Below are 20,190 nucleotides of genomic sequence, written 5' to 3'. Positions count from 1 at the left end.
CTCACAGTTCTATATTTAAAAAGATTCTCTTCTCAAAATAGTCCTCTTATCCATTTTTATGTTCATCGCTTAGTTACCTCAAGGCTATCCTCTGGAAGTTTCTTTAGGAAGTGTTCATGGGAACCATATTTCCTACTATCTTATGTCAGTAATGCCTAACATTACTGACAATCTTACATGTATAAAATTATCTGTCAGTTGTGTTTATACTTGAATTATATTTGGGCTGTTGTACAATTTGTGGGTTGCATTCTCTTTCTCTAACATCCACATAGACATTGGTTGCTATTTTCGGTTCTAGAACTGAATATTGTTATGAGGAAATTTAAAACTACCCTGAGAAGCTTTCACATAATGAGGAGATGATTTTATGGCTTAGAAACCCATATGCATGTGTCTTTTATTTACAAGGATAGATCTTGATCTATCTGTATGAATTTTTCCTAGGACAGCATGTTGCCCTTAACTCTATAGATTCACAACTGTCCTTGTTTCAGGAAAGCTTTCCTGAAACACATCTTTGCTCTGTTATCTTCCTAAAAGCACAGATTATACATATAATATAACTTTATAATCCTTATTTACCATTATTCTCTGGTAATTTCCAACTGTTCTTATCCATTTTATTTTTCTCAAGCCTGTCCTCTGTGTTTCTGAACATTTTCACCGTGTCTGTTCTCCTTCATTTCTATAGTAGTAGTATTTTTCCTTATATTAATTTTACGATTTCTGCTGACTTAGCTTTTAATGTATTCTGTTTGTTTTGTGTGTTGTTATGCAGTTCTTTATTGGTTCTTTCCCCTCATTGTAACGTATTTTGCATCAGTAACATATTCTTTTTCAACTGTTACTTGAAGTTGTATTAGAGGAGTTCTTTACTAACACTGCTATGTGTGAAAGTATCATTTTGGGGAGGGACTGAGACAATGAATAGGATAGTTGTGAGTGGTTGAGAATAAGTAGTTGAAAGTTAATAGTTTGACCATCATCTGTTATCTATATAAATTCTTATAAATAACCCACAAGAAAGACCTCTATGTATGGTGTAGTGTGTGCATGCTTGTGTGCATATGTGTAATATTGTACCCTTTAATGTTTCCAGTCTCTACCTCCTCACTACTATGTGGTAATCAAACAGTATTCCAGGATGTTCTCACTACCAGCCTGAAAACCATTTGTTTCAAAACAGAGGTCATTTGTTTTTCACTCAGGTCCTGCCATCCATATTTTAGGACTCTGTTCTTGGCCTGAAATCTAGAATATTAGGCATCCTCAATGTCTTCTTCACCCTGATCCAATTTTTACTGCATTTGGGAGTCCTTACGTTTTGGGGTGAGGGTTAAAAATACTTCCAATTTTCATCAAAGATGGAGTTTTGGTTTCATATATCATTTTCCTTATGTTGGTTGGTTCCAGAGAAGAAAAGGAAGCAAAGATGTCCTTATTCTGACATATTAAACTGAAAGACCCTTATTAAACAGATGTTTTAAGAGCAGTTTGCACTAACTACTGACATATAGCCTGATTTAACTAAGAAGAAATAGTGCCAAACTAACCTTAAGAAAATTCATGGAAAGTTTACTAGACTGGTAAAACAGGAAATTTACAGACTTTATCAAGACATCTAACTTTTTAAAATTATGTCTTCATGAAGAAGAAATAGCAGTTGAAAAAATATTACAATTATGCTGATGTAATTGGTTGACCAGTTGAAGTCAAATATAATCTGATTGATGGCTGGACATCAACCTGAATGGATATTGCTGTAATAAGCCACAAGGCTTTATCTTTCACCCTCCACAGATTCTTTACCATCTGAGCTACCAGGGAAGCCCTCTTAAATTCTGTCATCTGTGACTTAAATAAAGATACATAATATAAGAGATTCAAATTTGTAAGCTGGCATTAATAAAAAAGAGTATCTTTTGAAGTAAAGTCCAAGAGAATTTCTGAAGTTTGAAAGAATAGGCTGAAACCAAAAGGTTAACATTTCTAAATACAACAAATTTTTACACATATATTCCAAAAAAGTTCAGGGATAAAAAAGGTTAACAAAGATTTGCATGTTATAAATAAGATGCTATGATATAGGGAAAGAACACATTTAATGTAAGCCATCCATGTGGTGTAACTCTTGAAAAGCCAAATTTGATTTGAATCTGAGTTAGGAGTTACCTAGAACAAATGAGATGATAAACCCCTTTTATTCTGTACAGGTTGTACCATGTTTAAAATATGCTGTTCCAGTTTGGCTACTACAATGGAGAAAGGACAGATGCATTAAGGCAATGATGATTGCTAATTTCAGATATCTGAAAGGCAGTCATAAATATCTTATGAAATATGTGGTAGACTTGTTTTTTGTGATTGGAAAGAGATGCAGTGGTGGCTTGAAGGTAGAAAGAGCACTTGAACAGTGTAGCTGTCAAAAATGATAACTGTTTCTCCAATTCCAAGGAGTGCTGAAAATGAAAAAAAAAAAAGAAGAAGAACAAAAAGAATCATCTAAAAGTCTTCTGCAGAGATGGTGATCTTAGTATTCCTTCTTAGTTCTGTCAATCGATTTAAGTTATTGAAAGGATGTTGATGAGAGTTGAAAAAAACTATGAAATGTATAAAAATGGATTTCTAATATGCGGGTACTATGTTTTGTGCACGCTGCTACAGTATGAAGGAACTAACAGAACCACTGACCCACAGAAAAAAACGAAGTGCATTAAAAGTAAAAAACAGTACAATTTAACTATAACTTATTTTGCTTCCTTTAGAGAGACATATTAATCCTTATTTGCCTCATAAAACTAGAATAGGTGAGCACAAAACTGTTTAAAACTAATATTAATGATCCAAAAGTCTATTTCTGATCTGTACTATGGTCAAGGATTAGACAGAATGTGAGGGGAAAGATAAAGGAAAGGAAAAGAAGGGATAGGTAGGAACAAATACCTCATTTTCAAATGAAGACAAATGACTACCTTATAATAGCACTCAATGAACTGTGGGCTTCTGAGGAACAGCTACACATTTTATCACCACTTCCTTTAAAAATCCCACTAAAATGAGGGTAAAGAAATAAAACAGGTATAAACCCACAAGTACCAGGAGCACTGAAGAGGACTTTCAGTCAGACAAGAGATTGTAATGCATTTTTTTAAGAAAAATGAATGTGGAAAGACAGAATAAGAACTGATTTATCAAGTTGGAGAGAGATACAACCCTGGAGAAACTCAGCATTCAAGGTGCTTCATACAACAGACAATAAATCATGGGGGTGCAATTAAGGGGACTGAATAAAGGCCTGTGTACAGAGTAGTCAAGACCCCAGAGCCTGCCAGCATTTAAAATGTCAACAGCCAGAGGTATAGTTTCCTAAAGACCAGCAGAAGTTTCTTTTCTAAAGAAGCTGAATGTCTCCATAGAAAAGACCTTAATACAGTGACATTCTGGAGTATCCCATAAAATGACCTCCCTCCAGATAGCATAGTTTACCAGTCAACAAGCCCAGCTCAGGCACACTAAACATACAGACATCTTTTATGTTGCCAAATAATACTATGATATGAAGCATTATCAAAGTGAAATTTGTAATAGAGAAAAGTAAAGATTCAAAAAAAAACTCATCTTGGCAGGAACAGAAATAATTTAGGGAATTAAAGAGAACCTAAGAAAAACAAAAGTAAATCTTATCTTATATTTGTAAATATATCATATACATAAAATAAGGAGGATGCTAATATAAAAGGAAATCAGAGAATAAGGAAGAGCTTCTGAAATGAAAAATAACCACCAAGTGGTAATGAAGCCAATCCAGTAAGGAAGGGCAACAACCTCCATGAACACAGAAGACAAGCCACACAAGGGGTTCCATCCCCAAAACAAAGGCTGTGCCAAAAACCAAGAGGCTGCTTTGGGGACAAAGACCCCAGTGAAGGCAGTACTCTGCAAACAACTCAGAGGCCAGGCCTTTCTGGGGAAATGTCTCCAGGGTTTCACAGTGTAACGAGAAATAGAAGTTTCCACAGATGCTGCGGTTCTCTCTGTCCCAGCTGTGGGGTTGGTGGCCTGAGCTAGGAGAGGAAAAAAAAGCAGTTTTCACTCAGTTTCAGTTCCCTGCTCGAGGTGCTGACCCAAATCCCTGTCACAAGAGGGTCAGTCTGAATATACAAACCCTATTTGGTTGTGTGATCCTCTCAATAATTTGTGAAAAAAAGTGAAATTGTTAGTCACTCAGTCGTGTCTGACTCTTTGCAACCCATGGACTGTAGCCCATCAGGCTCCTCTGTCCATGGGATTTCCCAGGCAAGGATGCTGGAGTGGATTTACCATTTCCTTCTCCAGGGGATCTTCCCAACCCAGGGATCAAGCCTGGGTCTCCTGCATTGCAGGCAGATTCTTTACTGTCTGAAACACCAGGGAAACCCCAATAATCAGCTCTAGCTTGTTTCATAACTTTCATGGCTTTGCTTGATCTGTTAGCACTTTTTCTCAAGACATTGCAGCATTTCTGCCAGGCAGTATTTACGCATTTGTTAACGAAAATCAAGATATGACTAAAGATCAGAAGCTCAGTAGCAACCTATGTTGTAGCAGTGATGTCAGTCCATTGTCTTCAGAGAGTTAATGTTGAAAACAAAAGTCTTACTGATCAGACAAACATGGTCTGCTGAAGACACATGCACTTTTGTAGAGTTTAACATTTTGTGTTTTTCTGAAGAAAATATACATATATACATATGTTGCTTTATTTGAAACAAAATACAATGCATTTGAAAAAATAACTGCCAAAATGAAAGTTTCAATAGACATGGGAAAATAAACTGAAAAAAAAATCTTTCTACAAGTAAGGTAAAAAGGAAATAATTGACGAATGAAAAGAAGAGGTTAAGGGACTTAGGGATGAATCCAGGAAATTCATCCAACTCAGAACCTGCAGAATGAGTGAACAGAGAAATGGGAACAAAGGAAATTAGCAAAGAACTAATATAAGACATGTTTACAAAAGGAAAGATATAAGCCTCCAGATTGAAAGTGTTCTCATAGGCCCACATAAAGTCACATCATCTTGAGATTTTAGAAAACCAGGGATAAATGGTAGACTAAAGAGATTCTAGAAAGGCAATAAGTGTTATTTACAAAGAAATGATTAGCAGAATGGCATCAGACTTCCATTGGATGCTGGAAGACAGTGGAGCTGTAAATCTAGATCTGAAGGACAAATGATTTTCAATCTTGAATCCTATGCCTAGTCAAAGTATCACTTAAATGGAAAGGTAGTTATTTTCAGACCTGCTAGAACTCAGAAATGTCACTTCTCATGGATTCCACCTTAGGAGAATACAGGAGAACATGTTCTATTAAAACGAAAGTAGAACGAAAAAGAGAAAGACACTGGACCAGAGAAGAGGGTATCCTACAGAGGAGATAGATGAAGGGAATTCCTAAGATGAAAGCTATGTAGCAAGCAAACCTGGAGAAGAACCCAGTGCAATTTGTAGCAAGAGGCTAGAGGTATTTATCCAGTCCTTTATAATGATGTTACCATTGATTATTGATTGCACTAGAAAGATTGCTATAATTGTATGGAAGATGGAGGAAGGGTTGCATAAGTGAGGTAAATCAGCATGAAAATATGAATGGTTATGTATAAAACTGATAGCAGTATAAGCATATTACTTAGAAATATATAAATATTAGAAAGTTTAGAAAATTAAAATAAAGATAGAAAGTTAAAAATAATTATGTTGTAGGACAAGGTTGGGGTACAGGCATTATAAGTTTTTACATTTATTTCTTTTTAACTATGTGCATTATTACCTAGATTATATTTTTTGAAAATTAAAAGTAAGAGCAAATTAAAATGAAGAAATAAAACTATATTTTTAAAAAAGACAGTTATTATTCTTAGAAGTTCTTTTAAAATATAAATTCTTACCTAAATTTTGGAAACACAGTGATTCTTATGCTTTTTTCTTATTTTCAAATAAGAAATTTGAATGCTCTAGAATAACGTTTTATTTTACATTAGAAAATACTCAACTTCCATCCATAATTTGGAAAAGTTTAGTTTTTTATCATTAATGGCTTTTTAAAATTTCTAGCATTCCTGTAAAAACAGCCATAAATCAAGTCACCACTTGGTATGTTCTCTCTGGGGTGAATGATATTCACTCTGGGTTAATTTGTATTCATAAAGTGGTAGCCTTCTCACCCTTTTCTACAGTAGATATAAATGCCCTGACAACAAACATACTCTATCGCTGATGAGTTGATTGAAACAGAAACAAACAGGGGGATCAGTCAAGATGGCAGAGAAGAAAGACCCAGCAATCACCTCCTCTCAAAAGCACACCCAAATCACAACTATTTGTAGAACAACCATCCATGGAAAAGATCAAAATTTACCAGAAAAGACCTTCTACAACTAAAGATATGAAGAAGGAACCAAACAAGACAGGTGGAGTTGTGATATAGGCAAGTCTTATACCCAGGGTGGGCAATCCACAAACGAGAGGAATATTACCATTACAGAGGGGAGGAGTGAGGGGTCTGAGCCCCAAGGTGGGCTCCATAACCTGTGGGTCATATGCCAGGAAAATGAACCCCCAGAGCATTTGGCTTTGAAGACCAGTAATGCATACAATTGAGAGTCCCAGAGAGCTGGGGGAAAATAGAGACTTCACTTACATGCTCTGGGATTCAGGGCAAAAGCAGTAATAGGAGGCTGGGTCAGACCCACCTGCTGATCTTGGAGAGTCTCCTGGAAAAACCAGGGGCAACTACAGCTCCCCCTGGGGACATAGACACTGGTGGCAGCCATTCTGGAGAACTCATTCTACCATGTAGACACTGGTGCTGGCAAACTCCATTTTGGAATCCTCCCTCTAACTTATTAACCTTAGGACCCAGCCCCGCCCTGGGCCAACAAGTCTGTAGGTGCCAGTTCTAGGACACCTCATACCAAGCAAATAACTGGGCATGGACACAGGTCTACCCACCAACAGATAAACACAGAGTCGGACACGACTGAGCGACTTCACTTTCACTTTTCACTTTCATGCATTGGAGAAGGAAATGGCAACCCACCCCAGTGTTCTTGCCTGGAGAATCCCAGGGACAGGGTAGCCTGGTGGGCTGCCGTCTCAGGGGTCTCACAGAATCAGACACGACTGAAGCGACTTAGCAGCAGCAGCAGCAGCAGATAATATTTGAGTCTCATCCACTCTTTCCTTTCTCATCCACTGGCCCCAGGTCCATCCCCACATATGGTCTGGATATCCCCTACCCTCTCTTGCACCTGCATTTTCTCCCCATTACTTCTCTTGCACCTGCATTTTCTCCCCATTCTATTGGCTTACTGACCTCTTACTAATCCAGCATGTTCCCTTCCTCTTTTGAAGTCACTTGACTCAGCATTTGTGCCTTTCTGTGTTTTTTTCGTGTTCTCCCTTATATTTTAGTTTTCTCTTATTTTAATTAATCTTCATTAGACAGCCTAAAATTTATCATCTTAACTGTTTCTAATAAGCATGTTCACAGTATTGTACAAGCAACTTTCAGAACTTTTTCATCCTGCAAAACTGAAACTCTATCCCCATGAAACCAGAAATTCCAATCCTCCTCTCCACTCACCCCCTGGCAACCTCCATTCTACTTTCTGTCTCTAGCAATCTGACTTCTCTAAGTACTGAATACAACTGGAATCATATTTGTCTTTGTGACTGGCTTATTTTATTTAGCATAACATCCTCAAGGTTCATTCATGCTATAGCATGCATCAGAATTTCCTTTAAGGCTGAATAATATCCCATTGTATGGATAGACCACGTTTTCTTCATCCATTCTTCTCTCTATGCATACTTGGGTGGCTTTCATCTTTTGGCTAGTGAGAATTATGCTGCTATGAACATGGGTGTGCTCATATCTCTTTAAGACCTTGCTTTCATTTGAGGTGGGCAATATACTCCAAAGTAGAATTGCTGGGTCATATTTTAATTTTTTGAGGATCTGATGTACCATTTTTCATAGCAGCTGCACCATTTTACATTCCCGACAGCACATAAGGGGTCAAATTTCTCCATATCCTTGTCTACACTTGTTATTTCCTTTTTTTATTGTTACTGTTATTGTTCTTATTTTTAATAGTAGGCACCCTAATGGGTATGAGGTGGTATCTCATTTTGACTTTCATTTCTATTATGATTGGTGATATTAAGCATCTTTTCACATCCTTATTGGCCATTTCTATATCTTCTTTTGAAAAATGTCTATTTTAAAACCCATTTTAAAAATTGAGTTGTTTGGGTGTAAAAATTGGGTCTTTGTCTGATTTGTCTTTGAATCTAACATAGTATACACTCCATTACTTTACCCACTTCTGAAAACTGGGGTTCAGGAAAGTTGGATGGATGTTAAGTTAACACAGTCATAGGACTTAATCTGCATATACTTTGAGGTCCTGGAGGTCTCAAGTACATTCAGGGCTTCAACTAACCCTCTAATTAGCACTTCTGAAAACAATTAACATGAACGTGATCTGAGAAAAACTCTCAAGTTGGACATGCATTAGTCCATAAAAGTTTTCACTACCTCATCCCCAGTCCACATGAGGTAGCTTTCTAGAAGGAAAAGTGTCCTGCCCTGAGGTCAAAATGCTTGGAGGAATTTGGAAAAGTGAGTTTCAGTTTGGTGGTATGGGAATTACTCCAGGATGAACTATAGAGATATTCTATATATCTCTGTATAGGAGAAGTCATACTAGATAGGAGAGGTCACACTTCTCAAGAGTTGGAGAAGACTCTTGAAAGTCCCTTGGACTGCAAGGAAATCCAACCAGTCAATCCTAAAGGATATCAGTCCTGAATATTCATGGGGAGGACTGATGCTGAAGCTGAAGCTCCAATACTTTGGTCACCTGATTTGAAGACCTGACTTGTTGGAAAAGACCCTGGTGCTGGGAAAGATTGAAGGCAGGAGGAGAGGGGATGATATAGGAATAGATGGTTGGATGGCATCACCGACTCGATGGACATGAGTTTCAGCAAGCTTCAGGATTTGGTGATGGACAGGGAAGCCTGACGTGCTGCAGTCCATGAGGTCGCAGAGAATCAGACACAACTGAGCAACTGAACTGAACTGATAGGAGAGGTCAAGACTCAGCAGGAATAAATTAGAAATCACATGAAGAATCTTCAGTTGGGGGGTCAGGTTTCATTCTGTAAACATCTATAATGCAGCTAAGAGCCCAGCATTGGCTCGAGAGGTAGGCACAGAATCATAGCTTGGTCAGAGTTAAGTGACTCTAGTTTGTGTCTATCAAATTCCAGGGTGTAGAGAAGTATTAGAAAACTAGATGCAGAAATGTGAATTATTAACCATTAATCTCTGCTTCCTGTTTCTGTCTTCTCAGCACTACAACTTTTGCTTTGATTTCCCTTCTTTGACAATTTAGGTAAAAATTATAGTGGCTGATTAAAAAGTTCCATGATGGAAAGGGCGAGGGAAATTAAAAGGTAATTTTCTTTTATTACTTAAAAAATCTGTGATTAAATCAACTGCTGCTTCTCTACGTATAGAACACAAAGTGCCTACAGAGCTAAAGAAAGTGTTTGCTGTTCAGAATGATTATTTCAAAGACTTGGTCATAACCAGCTTATAAGATGACTAAATGAAATAATATATGTGAGTGTGAAAGCTTCTAGCAAAGTCAGGGTAGTGGGTTTTTTTCTTTCTTTTATTTTATTTTATTTTTTGTCTAACCATGAGGAAAAAAAGAGATTAGTAAGCAAATGAATAAGTAAGTAGGCAAACAAGTGAAGTGCTCCTTTATTTAATAGCAGAGGCATTTAGCAGCAGGCCTCTATTCACACAATGAATTTGCTAATTATAAGTGAGTCCCATGTAGTATTTAAAGCATTTACAAGGTTGTTAGACTCCCTTAGAGTTCTGTCCCCCTTCCACTTGTAGCAATGTAACTACAATCCTCAAAGAGAAAGAATGGTTTTGCTTTTTAAGTGTCCTATTAGTCAGACTGTTCATTTACTTAAACCAGCACCCACTTCTTTGTCCCTCTTACCCTCCCTGATGAAAACCCTGAAGCCAGCACAGACAGGCCTTTATCATGTACACTCTCATCTACCTACAGCAGACTCCTTGTCATTCCTCAAAGTAGCAGTGCCCTTGACCTGTGCATTGCCTTGGCTACATCTTCATCTGGTGAGCTCCTGCTCATCTTTCATGACCCAGCTCACCATCCTCATTGCCTTCTCTGAGCCACCTTTTCCAGCACCTGAAGGTACTTTGCCCCTCCCTCTACTGAATTCCCCTCACCCTTTTGTTCATATCTCTTAGAATTCTGATCACATTATATGGCAATGGTGTGTTCACAGGGCTCTCCCCCTGCACCCCCCCCCCCACCATTGGACTGCAAACTCCTACAAAACAAGGAGTGAAACGGACAACTTTTAACCTTCCCATCTATCCTGAAACATCTAGCGTAGTTCTTGGCCCAGTAGATATTCAGTAGCTGTTGGGCAAAAGTTATTATTAGGACCAGGAAGATCAATGGCAGTGTGGTCTAAAGAAAAATGAGTCAGAAAATGGGGGGGACTCGGAAGTAAAGAAGAAAGGAAATAGATTAGGAGAAAGGGGGTCAGTAGGAGAGGGCGGGAGTAGAGAAATCCAGGAAGGAAACACGTGCAAAGAAGTAAAACAGATGCTGGGAAGCAAAGTCACGTTGAGAAAGAAAAATTCGAGGTATGTGAAATCAGGGCAACACATTGGTCATCACTTTCCATCAAATACTCTTGGGCATTTTCAAAGCTCATCTGTCCCCACTTTTCCCTTAAAACAAAGAGGGATGAAAGGAAGAAAAGGCCAGAGTGGGAAATGAGGCAGCAAACACTATGAGCTCAGCACTCAGACTATGCCCTCAGCCACTGCCTTTGGCCTCTCCTGTTCCTCAGCCTCTCTCTTCTGACCCAGGCCTGAGCTTTGTCACCTTTTCTCTTTTCTACATGGGAGGTCCATGTATATACAAGTCATATATGTGAGAACAAATGGACACATTTGTGTATGCTTATTTATCATTGAGGTTTTTTTTTTTTTTTTTTTTTTTATAATCTGGAAAAGCAAAGATCAGAGTCATAGCAAGCCCCCAGGATCCCTGCCTGTGCTGTCAGAGGGAAGCAGACGGAAGTTCCCTAGAGAGGCTGTTGCAGAGTCAGACACAACTGAGTGACTGAGATGAACTGAACTAGAGAGGCTGTAGCTCCTGCCTGCATGAAGGGTTATAATGATGCATGTTAACATGCTGTAGAATGTATGTCTTTAAGACAAAATGACTTTCAGACTCACCAAGCTCTCTTCCTCACAGGAGATGTGCCACTTGATGGTTGAAGCCTTTTGGAGTTATGTCTCGGGTAACCAAACAGTGTCTCATACCTATAGAACAGTACAGTGCAGCCCTGGTTAAAAGTTGGGAGCCCAGATGGCTAGTGTGGGCTCTGCCACAGTCTGAAGCTGAGTTTTCTCATCTGTCAAATGGGAGTAATCTCACACACTTACGTCGTACGGTTACTGTGAGGATCAAGTCACATGATTGCATAGGATCCTACACATGACCAAGATTTCAGTTTTCCAGTTATTTCTACCACCATTCTTTCATCTGATCCTCTCAACAACCCTGCCAAATATTTTGATCCTCATTTTACAGATGAAGAAACTAAAGCTCTAAGGGGAGAAGTCACTTGGCCAAAGGCACAATAGCTAGTAATCCAGGATGATGCAGATTTTGTTTTCAAAGTCATCTTCAATTTATTCCTTTGTACAAAGCTGGCTACTCAGTGCTATTGGCTTCATGGCCCCTCTTTCCTAACTTCCCTCATGTCTCCTCCTCCCCACAGCCTTTGAAGGTATTCTATATAGTGAATTAATTAGCTTTCCTTTTGTCCCCCCATTCTCCCCTACTTTTTCTGGCCCTTAGAAGAAAACACCAGCAGTCCCGACCAAGAAAACCAGCACCACTTTCAACATCGTGGGAACCACCTATCCCATCAACCTGGCCAAGGACACTGAATTCTCTGCCATCTCCAAGGGCGCTGCTCCGAGCACCTCCTCCACCCCGACAATCATTGCTTCACCCAAGACCACCTATGTGCAGGATATCCCGACTGAGACCAAGACCTACAACAGTGTCAGCAAGGTTGACAAGATTTCCCGCATCATCTTTCCTGTGCTCTTTGCCATTTTCAATCTGGTCTATTGGGCTACATATGTCAACCGGGAGTCAGCTATCAAGGGCATGATCCGCAAACAGTAGATAGTGGTGGCACTGCAACCAGAGCACTATATACCCTAGGAAGCATCCAGGCACCCAAACCCCAGGGCTCCCCTTCATGTGTTTCAGGATTCTTCTTTTATAACCCTCTTACCACGCCATGACTCTCAGTTAATATTTAGGAATCTCAGTGAAGAAACTGAATAACAGAAAAAATTACTTGTCCCTCTAACATTGCTAAGTATGTCCCGATTGGAGCCAAACACTGCCATTTGTCCAGTTGCTTATCTTAATCTGCCAGTCTCCCTCAGCTGAGGGCATGGCATGTAATTTACTGCACTCTGCCCACTACAGGAACAACAGGAGACTCTACAGCCTGCAGTGAGAGCCTTGGCTATTGGATAGGTCCAGACTGAGGTGGATTGTTGTCCAGATCAGATGATTCTGACTCACTAGGGAGCTAGCCTGGGTCCCCAGTGGTCCTGCCTGCCCCCTCTCCTGCCCACAACAGGGCCCACTAGGCATAAGTACTGATAGCAAAGGCAGGAGCCAGTGCTAACCTCTGAAGATGGCCTGAAACCCCTTTATTGGCTTAGAGGTTAGTGTGGACAATTGAGGCTTACTGCTGTCTACCATGTATTGCCAAAACAGATGGAACCAGGTAGGTCAGCCTGGCACCAAGATGACGAATACCTGCCAGGTCTAGACCCTCAGGAAAATAGTACCTTCTTTGGTATATCTCTCCTCCAGAAAGCCCTTTTCTCTTAAGCCCTTTGAACCTGTTGTAGCCAGCGGGACATGGCTTAGCTTGGACTCATTACTGCCTACAAACTCTTTAGTAAAAGGATCAGGTATTTGTTTTAATTTATACTAAGAAGGGACATATGCAACAAAATGAGATCAAATGTCTAGTTTTTTTTAAAAGATTAGAAAGATATGAAAGTCATCTTCTAGCCAAGGCAACTCATCAAATACTGGATGGAGTGAGAAATTTGGGCTTGGTGGTAGTTGAGGCTTGAAGACTGGCTTGGAAAAGAGGGCTACTGGCAGGTGAAAGTCAAGTTCTTCTTTCCATACCCTCCACACTCCAGACCCTAGCCCAAGATCTTTTCTCCTACTTGTCAGGGACCTCTGGTCCTCTCTTGATGCCAATATTAAGAGGGATGAATTGGAGTCTACTTTACTTTTGAGTCAATTAAATCATTAACCTTATTATCAGTTTGATAATATATTATTTAAAGGATTCGATCTCATTTGTTCTTAGCATGAATAAAAGGGACAGTTATAATTGTAAATTTTGTATAAAGTAGACAAACTCAGTTTCAGATGTTTGAATGACTCACCAAGGCTCCTTACAAGTGTCTGTAATAGAGAACTATCATGGACCCCTTTCCAAAGGCCAACAGGAAGATAGGACTGAGAGTTCAGGTCCATCTAGACCTCAGAATCAGCACCATCTCAACAGGCATGCTGGGTCCTCAATGCAGTTTGGTTGGACACCAAAAAGATTTTTAGAAAGTCACAATGTGTTATCCAAGGAGACCACTTCTTGTCGCCATGGTTCAAGAGAATGAGATGAAGATGGCAGCCCCAGCCACTAGTCCAAAGTATCCGGGAGCCCCTTAGTAATGCCACAGAGGGCACCAAAAGGAGATTCTCCCTGCCCACCCCCTGATCAGTGCTCCTAAGGGGTCTATCATTAGCTGCTGGTTGCCTTTTCACCCATCCTTCCCCCATCTCCTGCTTCCTTGCCATTGCTGGGATAATGCATGCCAGTCCCATTATTCCTAAGACTGTGTCTGTAGGTAAATTCATGACTATAAGAGTGTAGTGTCGTGGCTATGTGGGGATGGGGGGTGGGGGGGTGGGGCTGTTAATGATTGTCTTGTTCATGATTGTCTTAAGGAATTTAGAATGGAAGCCTGACCTTTACCTCTCTGTAGAAATTGTGTTTCCAAATGCTTTGGTGCAATGTTTAGTGGCTGTTTATTAAACTCTTTCTGAATTGTACTCAGGCTAAATAACTTTTTTTTGGACACTCTTTGACTAACACAAGCCGTAGTCTGTTTTGGGCTTTCACTCCTATTCTCGTGCCACCCTTACTTAACACCATTGGAATATGCTGGGGAAAAGGTATCCCAAGAACAAGAGATCTATTACAGCAATCCAAAATGGAACCCATGTGAAAAGACTGCTTTGATTGACTCAGGGGTCTCATTACCCAATATGACAGAGAAGGAAACACTTGTATTGCTTCCTCCACTAAATTCACCCACTCCCAGGAAATAAGAGAAAGGTCTTTTCTTTGTAATTGAAAAGGCTTTTTCCCCCCTTTTCCATTGATTATTATTTTCCTTAGGCAATAGTTCTCCACAGGTAATAGTTACTAGGCAGAGAGAGAATAAGTGTCTAATTGGTTAGTCTATGTGTTGGGAAATAGATGATGACCTTTATCTGTTACAGAGTTAAGAAAAATCTGGGAAATTATCTTATGAGATGTGCTTGAGGAAATCACTGGGCTTCTAAGGGATGGGGAAAATTTCCTTAGGAGAGCATTTTGAGTCATATAAAAGGTTTTCTTGGGTGAAATAAGACCAGAGACTTGAACAATTTAAACCTCAGTGCATGTTCTAGCCATGTGGTCATCTGATTGATGCCGTCATACTACAGCAATTTCATAATCCTTGACCAATTCAATCATACCCCCCAAACAACCATGAGATACAGGCTCCTTAGCAAAGTTGCCTGCTACCCATATTTAAATGTTTCCTTGAGAAACTTCTAGGACCAGTTTTCCTCTGAAAACTATTTCTTGAGTTTTATGGGAAAGCTGAAGCTGTTCTCATCAGTAATTCTGTTGCTGAGGTTCCCTAGAGTTTGAAACCTTACCCCAAACTGGGACCAATATTGTGAACTTAAGAATCTTATGGTAATAAGAGCTTCAGAGACATACCCCTAGCAGTTCTAGAGGCTACTACAAGAATGTCTAACAAAGTGTAGGCACTTAATACGTATTTTTGAATTGTTGTTGTTCAGTCTCTCAGTCATGTCCGACTCTTTGCAACCTCATGGACTGCAGCACACCAGGCTTCCCTGTCCTACACTATCTCCCAGAGTTTGCTCAGATCCATGTCCATTGAGTCAGTGATGCTATCCAACCTTTTCATCCTCTGTTACCCGCTTCTCCTCTTGCCCTCAGTCTTCAGAAGAGCCTGGTGGGCTACAGTCCATGGAGTCACAAGAGTTGGACATGACTGAGCAACTAAAACCTTATTTATGATTAAATAAATGCTAACCTAGATGAAAGGTATGTGGGGTGGGGTGGAGGTTCTTCAGGGTGATGTTGGAAAGGAGACTAAACCATGATCAGTGGAGACTGATGGAAGCAAACAAATGGAATATGCAGCCCTCTAAAGCAGCATCCAAGTGTTAATAAATGTACACTATCACTTAAAATAGCTTTTTCCCCCTACTGAATAATTGTATGCTCCTATGGACTTTTAAATCTGAGGTGTTCGTGTAATGACCTTTTAGTTCCTCATGCTAAAGTATGGTGGGCAGGAGAGCAAGGCATGACTGGGCACCAGGATGCATCTGTGTTATGATACCCTTCAGAGGGCTTCTCACACTGATCTTGGGAAGGAGGCCCTCTGAAAGTCTGACTCCTTCCTAGAGGTCTAGCAGGAGATGGGATGAATGAGAAGGGAAATGGAAGAGGAAGAAAGCATTGGGGAAAATTCTGTCAATGGGGTCTAGAATTGCAGCAAGAATCTCTCTTCAGTCTCAATAGCATCTAATTACACAGGCTCCCTTTTCCCTGGAAACATCATTCATGTGACCGTCCGCTGCACTGAGGCTAAAGGCACCTGCCCTTGTTGACCATGAAAGCTACTGTCTGGAACCTCCTGCCTTTTCCATCACAGAGCGCCTGGGCCTTGTCTACCTTGCTTCTGCCTAAGCTCCAACAATTTGATGTTATGAGAAAAACACTGAGACAAATGAACACCTGAATTTCAGTCAGGGCTCAATTCCATATCAATTGCTACATGAAATCAAGCAAGTCCCTCCCCTGAGCTGAGAGTTTCCCTATTAGTAAACTGGGGTTCTGATGAGAGCCAAGTCAACGTAAGCGTACACTTTCTAGCAGCTTCCCTGGTGGTCCACTCTGCCCTGAGTGTCACCACATCCTGGGCACACCCTTCCCCCCACCCCCACCCAGCCCACCTGGGGAACAGAAACACCACCCTTTGATTGCCTATCATGCAACTCTAGATGGATTGGCAGCTTCAAAAGAATTTGATTAAACACCAAACACGGAAGCTAAGAGGCTAAACGTTGGAATGCAGGGGCCAAACTCTCAGGTCTAATAGTGACCTCCTTACCACTACCACTGCTACCCTCATCCTTGGGCTGAGCTTCATGTGGTGGAGTCCTGCATCATGATGCACAGTGCCATTAATGGTCCAGCATTAGTCCCAGCATGGGAAAAGTTGGGTCCTACCTTGACAAAATTAAGCAGGTGCTGCTACCAGGCAAGGAGCCCCTAGGGATGCCAAGAGTACAGATTGGGAACATGAAACACCCCATCTTCGTTTTTTTCCTCCAGAAGTTCAGCTTAGTGGAGAACAGAAACTCTTAGATGGGAAGTCCCTAAACTTCAACAGAACTCATAGGATCTGTACACACCATCTCTTCCTTCCCTTGAGACAGGCAAAAGGTGGCCTTCCTCTGTCTCAGGCCAGTCCCTCTTTTATTCTTCATGTCAGCTCCTCTTTTCTAAAGGAATTCTATGCTGTTATCTTCTTTCAATGAAGCTGTTCTTGCTGAGTCACCACTGCCCTGGTTACTAAAACTTAAAGGCATGTTTTATTTTTTTTTTTTTTTTTTTTTTTTTTTTTTTTTTTTTTTAATTTTATTTTATTTTTAAACTTTACATAACTGTATTAGATTTGCCAAATATCAAAATGAATCCGCCACAGGTATACATGTGTTCCCCATCCTGAACCCTCCTCCCTCCTCCCTCCCCATTCCATCCCTCTGGGTCGTCCCAGTGCACCAGCCCCAAGCATCCAGTATCGTGCATCGAACCTGGACTGGCAACTCATTTCATACATGATATTTACATGTTTCAATGCCATTCTCCCAAATCTTCCCACCCTCTCCCTCTCCCACAGAGTCCATAAGACTGTTCTATACATCAGTGTCTCTTTTGCTGTCTCGTACACAGGGTTATTGTTACCATCTTTCTAAATTCCATATATATGCGTTAGTATACTGTATTGGTGTTTTTCTTTCTGGCTTACTTCACTCTGTATAATAGGCTCCAGTTTCATCCACCTCATTAGAACTGATTCAAATGTATTCTTTTTAATGGCTGAATAATACTCCATTGTGTATATGTACCACAGCTTTCTTATCCATTCATCTGCTGATGGACATCTAGGTTGCTTCCATGTCCTGGCTATTATAAACAGTGCTGCGATGAACATTGGGGTACTCGTGTCTCTTTCCCTTCTGGTTTTCTCAGTGTGTATGCCCAGCAGTGGGATTGCTGGATCATAAGGCATGTCTATTTCCAGTTTTTTAAGGAATCTCCACACTGTTCTCCATAGTGGCTGCACTAGTTTGCATTCCCACCAACAGTGGAAGAGGGTTCCCTTTTCTCCACACCCTCTCCAGCATTTATTACTTGTAGACTTTTGGATTGCAGCCATTCTGACTGGTGTGAAATGGTACCTCATAGTGGTTTTGATTTGCATTTCTCTGATAATGAGTGATGTTGAGCATCTTTTCATGTGTTTGTTAGCCATCTTTATGTCTTCTTTGGAGAAATGTCTATTTAGTTCTTTGGCCCATTTTTTGATTGGGTCATTTATTTTTCTGGAGTTGAGCTGTAGGAGTTGCTTGTATATTCTCGAGATTAGTTGTTTGTCAGTTGCTTCATTTGCTATTATCTTCTCCCATTCTGAAGGCTGTCTTTTCACCTTGCTAATAGTTTCCTTTGATGTGCAGAAGCTTTTAAGGTTAATTAGGTCCCATTTGTTTATTTTTGCTTTTATTTCCAATATTCTGGGAGGTGGGTCATAGAGGATCCTGCTGTGATGTATGTCAGAGAGTGTTTTGCCTATGTTCTCCTCTAGGAGTTTTATAGTTTCTGGTCTTACGTTTAGATCTTTAATCCATTTTGAGTTTATTTTTGTGTATGGTGTTAGAAAGTGTTCTAGTTTCATTCTTTTACAAGTGGTTTGTATTTTCTTTATAATTAAAGGCATGTTTTAGTTATCTTACTTGACCTGTCAGCAGCACTTGACACCGTTGAGCATGACTTCTAATAGCCTTGCATTTTCCTTCCTGCTACCTCTCCATTTCTGTTTTTCCTGTTCAACTTCTCCCATCCCTTCCTACACTGTTTTTTCTCTTGTCTCCTCACTCTACACACTCTCCCTGAATGATCTTATCTGTCCTGATAGCTTCAGTTACCACATATTTCAAGTATCTTTTGTTGTGTAACAAACCAGCCCCAAATGTAATAGCACAAACAACAATCATTTAGTATTCCCATGGGCCAGGAATGTTGACGGGGCAACTAACACATGACTTATCTCTATTCTGTGATGCCTGGGACATCAGATGGGAATACTCAAATGAGTGGGGGGTGACCCAACTGACTACAACATATGAGGATGGAGGATCTACTTTCAAGCTCCATGTGGCAGGGGATTTGGTGGTGAGATGAAGGCATATTAGTTACCCAGTTCTTGTCCTATTCAAGAGGGAAAAGAGTCCTAAACTGAGAAGAGGAGGGCATTCTGTGTGCCCTTCCATGGGGTGGGGTCCTTCACTCACATGTCTAGCAGCTGGGCTGTGATGGTTGAAGGACGGTTCAACTAGTACTATTGACTAGAGCATCTATATATAGCCTTTCCTTATGTCTTCCAACAGCATGGCAACTAGGTCCAGAAAGGGAGCATCTCCAGAAGGGGCCTGCAGAGTACAAGTGTTCTAAGAGAACCAGGTAGGAAGCCACATGGCTTCTGCCATCCTCCTATGAGGGGTAGCTGCATTCTGTTGGTTACAACAGAGTCACTAAGGCCAGGTCCGATTCAAGAGTTTGGGCACAGACCTCATCTCTTAATGGGAGGAGTGTCAAACAATTTGCAGACATGCTTGAAAACCACCACATCTACTTCATGATGATGACTGCCAAGTCAATATCTCTAACCTAGTTCTTTCACATCAAATTTAACCTGTTAAAAGCAGTACTCTTTAATTCCTCAACCCACATAATTTTTCCCCTGGACATTCCTTTATCAATAAGTAGAAGCATCATTCACCTAGATGCTCAAGTCAAAAATTTAGCAGGAGTTACTTACACCTCTCTCTCATCCCCATATCTAGCACATCTGACAATCTTTTGTACTCAGCCTCTAGTTTAAATCCCATGTTGTACCCCCTTGTCTTCTCTTCCAAACTAGAACTCCAGTCTAACCTTTCATCATGATCTCTCACCTAGATAACTATATAGCTAGCATTTTAAGGGAGGTGGGAGGGGGGTTCAGGATTGGGAACACATATACACCTGTGGCGGATTCATGTTGATGTATGGCAAAACCAATACAATATTGTAAAGTAATTAGCCTCCAATTAAAATAAAAAAAGAAAAGAAATGAAAAAAAAAAAGTAAATTGGTTCACATCACTTGCCTGTTTAATACATTTCAATGGCACCCTGCTGTGTCTAAAATAAAATCCAAACTCTAACCCAGGCCTTAAAAGTCCTATTCAGCCTCCTGTTACCATAATGCCTAACTCACTCACAATGCATCAGCCATATCAACTGAACATCAAGTACTAATATGTCTCAGGACCTTTGTGCAGGGTGTTTCCTAAGTCTAGAATGTTTCTTCCCTTCCTGCC

At 40.3% G+C, this 20,190-nt stretch overlaps 1 protein-coding gene and 1 long non-coding RNA gene across 4 annotated transcripts in view; one reads left to right on the top strand and one right to left on the bottom strand.

The window, feature by feature from the left end:
• The window catches only part of GABRA3 (gamma-aminobutyric acid type A receptor subunit alpha3), a 236,506-nt gene extending 222,233 nt beyond the window's left edge, over positions 1-14,273 (top strand). The window contains exon 10 of one of the 2 annotated variants that reach the window (XM_055563543.1): positions 11,981-14,273. In XM_055563543.1, the coding sequence (XP_055419518.1) occupies positions 11,981-12,316 (336 nt within the window). In that variant the 3' untranslated portion in view covers positions 12,317-14,273. Of the gene's footprint in view, positions 1-2,216; positions 2,453-11,980 lie in introns of those variants that run through there. The other variant, XM_055563544.1, reaches the window with a different exon arrangement.
• Positions 1-20,190, bottom strand: part of LOC129638840 (uncharacterized) — a 78,937-nt gene that overhangs the window by 17,532 nt on the left and 41,215 nt on the right. For both annotated transcript variants that reach the window (XR_008708053.1, XR_008708052.1), the window contains exon 2: positions 11,353-11,439. This is a non-coding gene — a long non-coding RNA (uncharacterized LOC129638840). The remainder of the gene's footprint in view (positions 1-11,352; positions 11,440-20,190) is intronic.

The sequence above is a fragment of the Bubalus kerabau genome, chromosome X (assembly GCF_029407905.1).
Source record: "Bubalus kerabau isolate K-KA32 ecotype Philippines breed swamp buffalo chromosome X, PCC_UOA_SB_1v2, whole genome shotgun sequence".
Classification (NCBI taxonomy): domain Eukaryota; kingdom Metazoa; phylum Chordata; class Mammalia; order Artiodactyla; family Bovidae; genus Bubalus; species Bubalus kerabau.
This window is presented reverse-complemented; position numbering and strand designations above follow the sequence as displayed.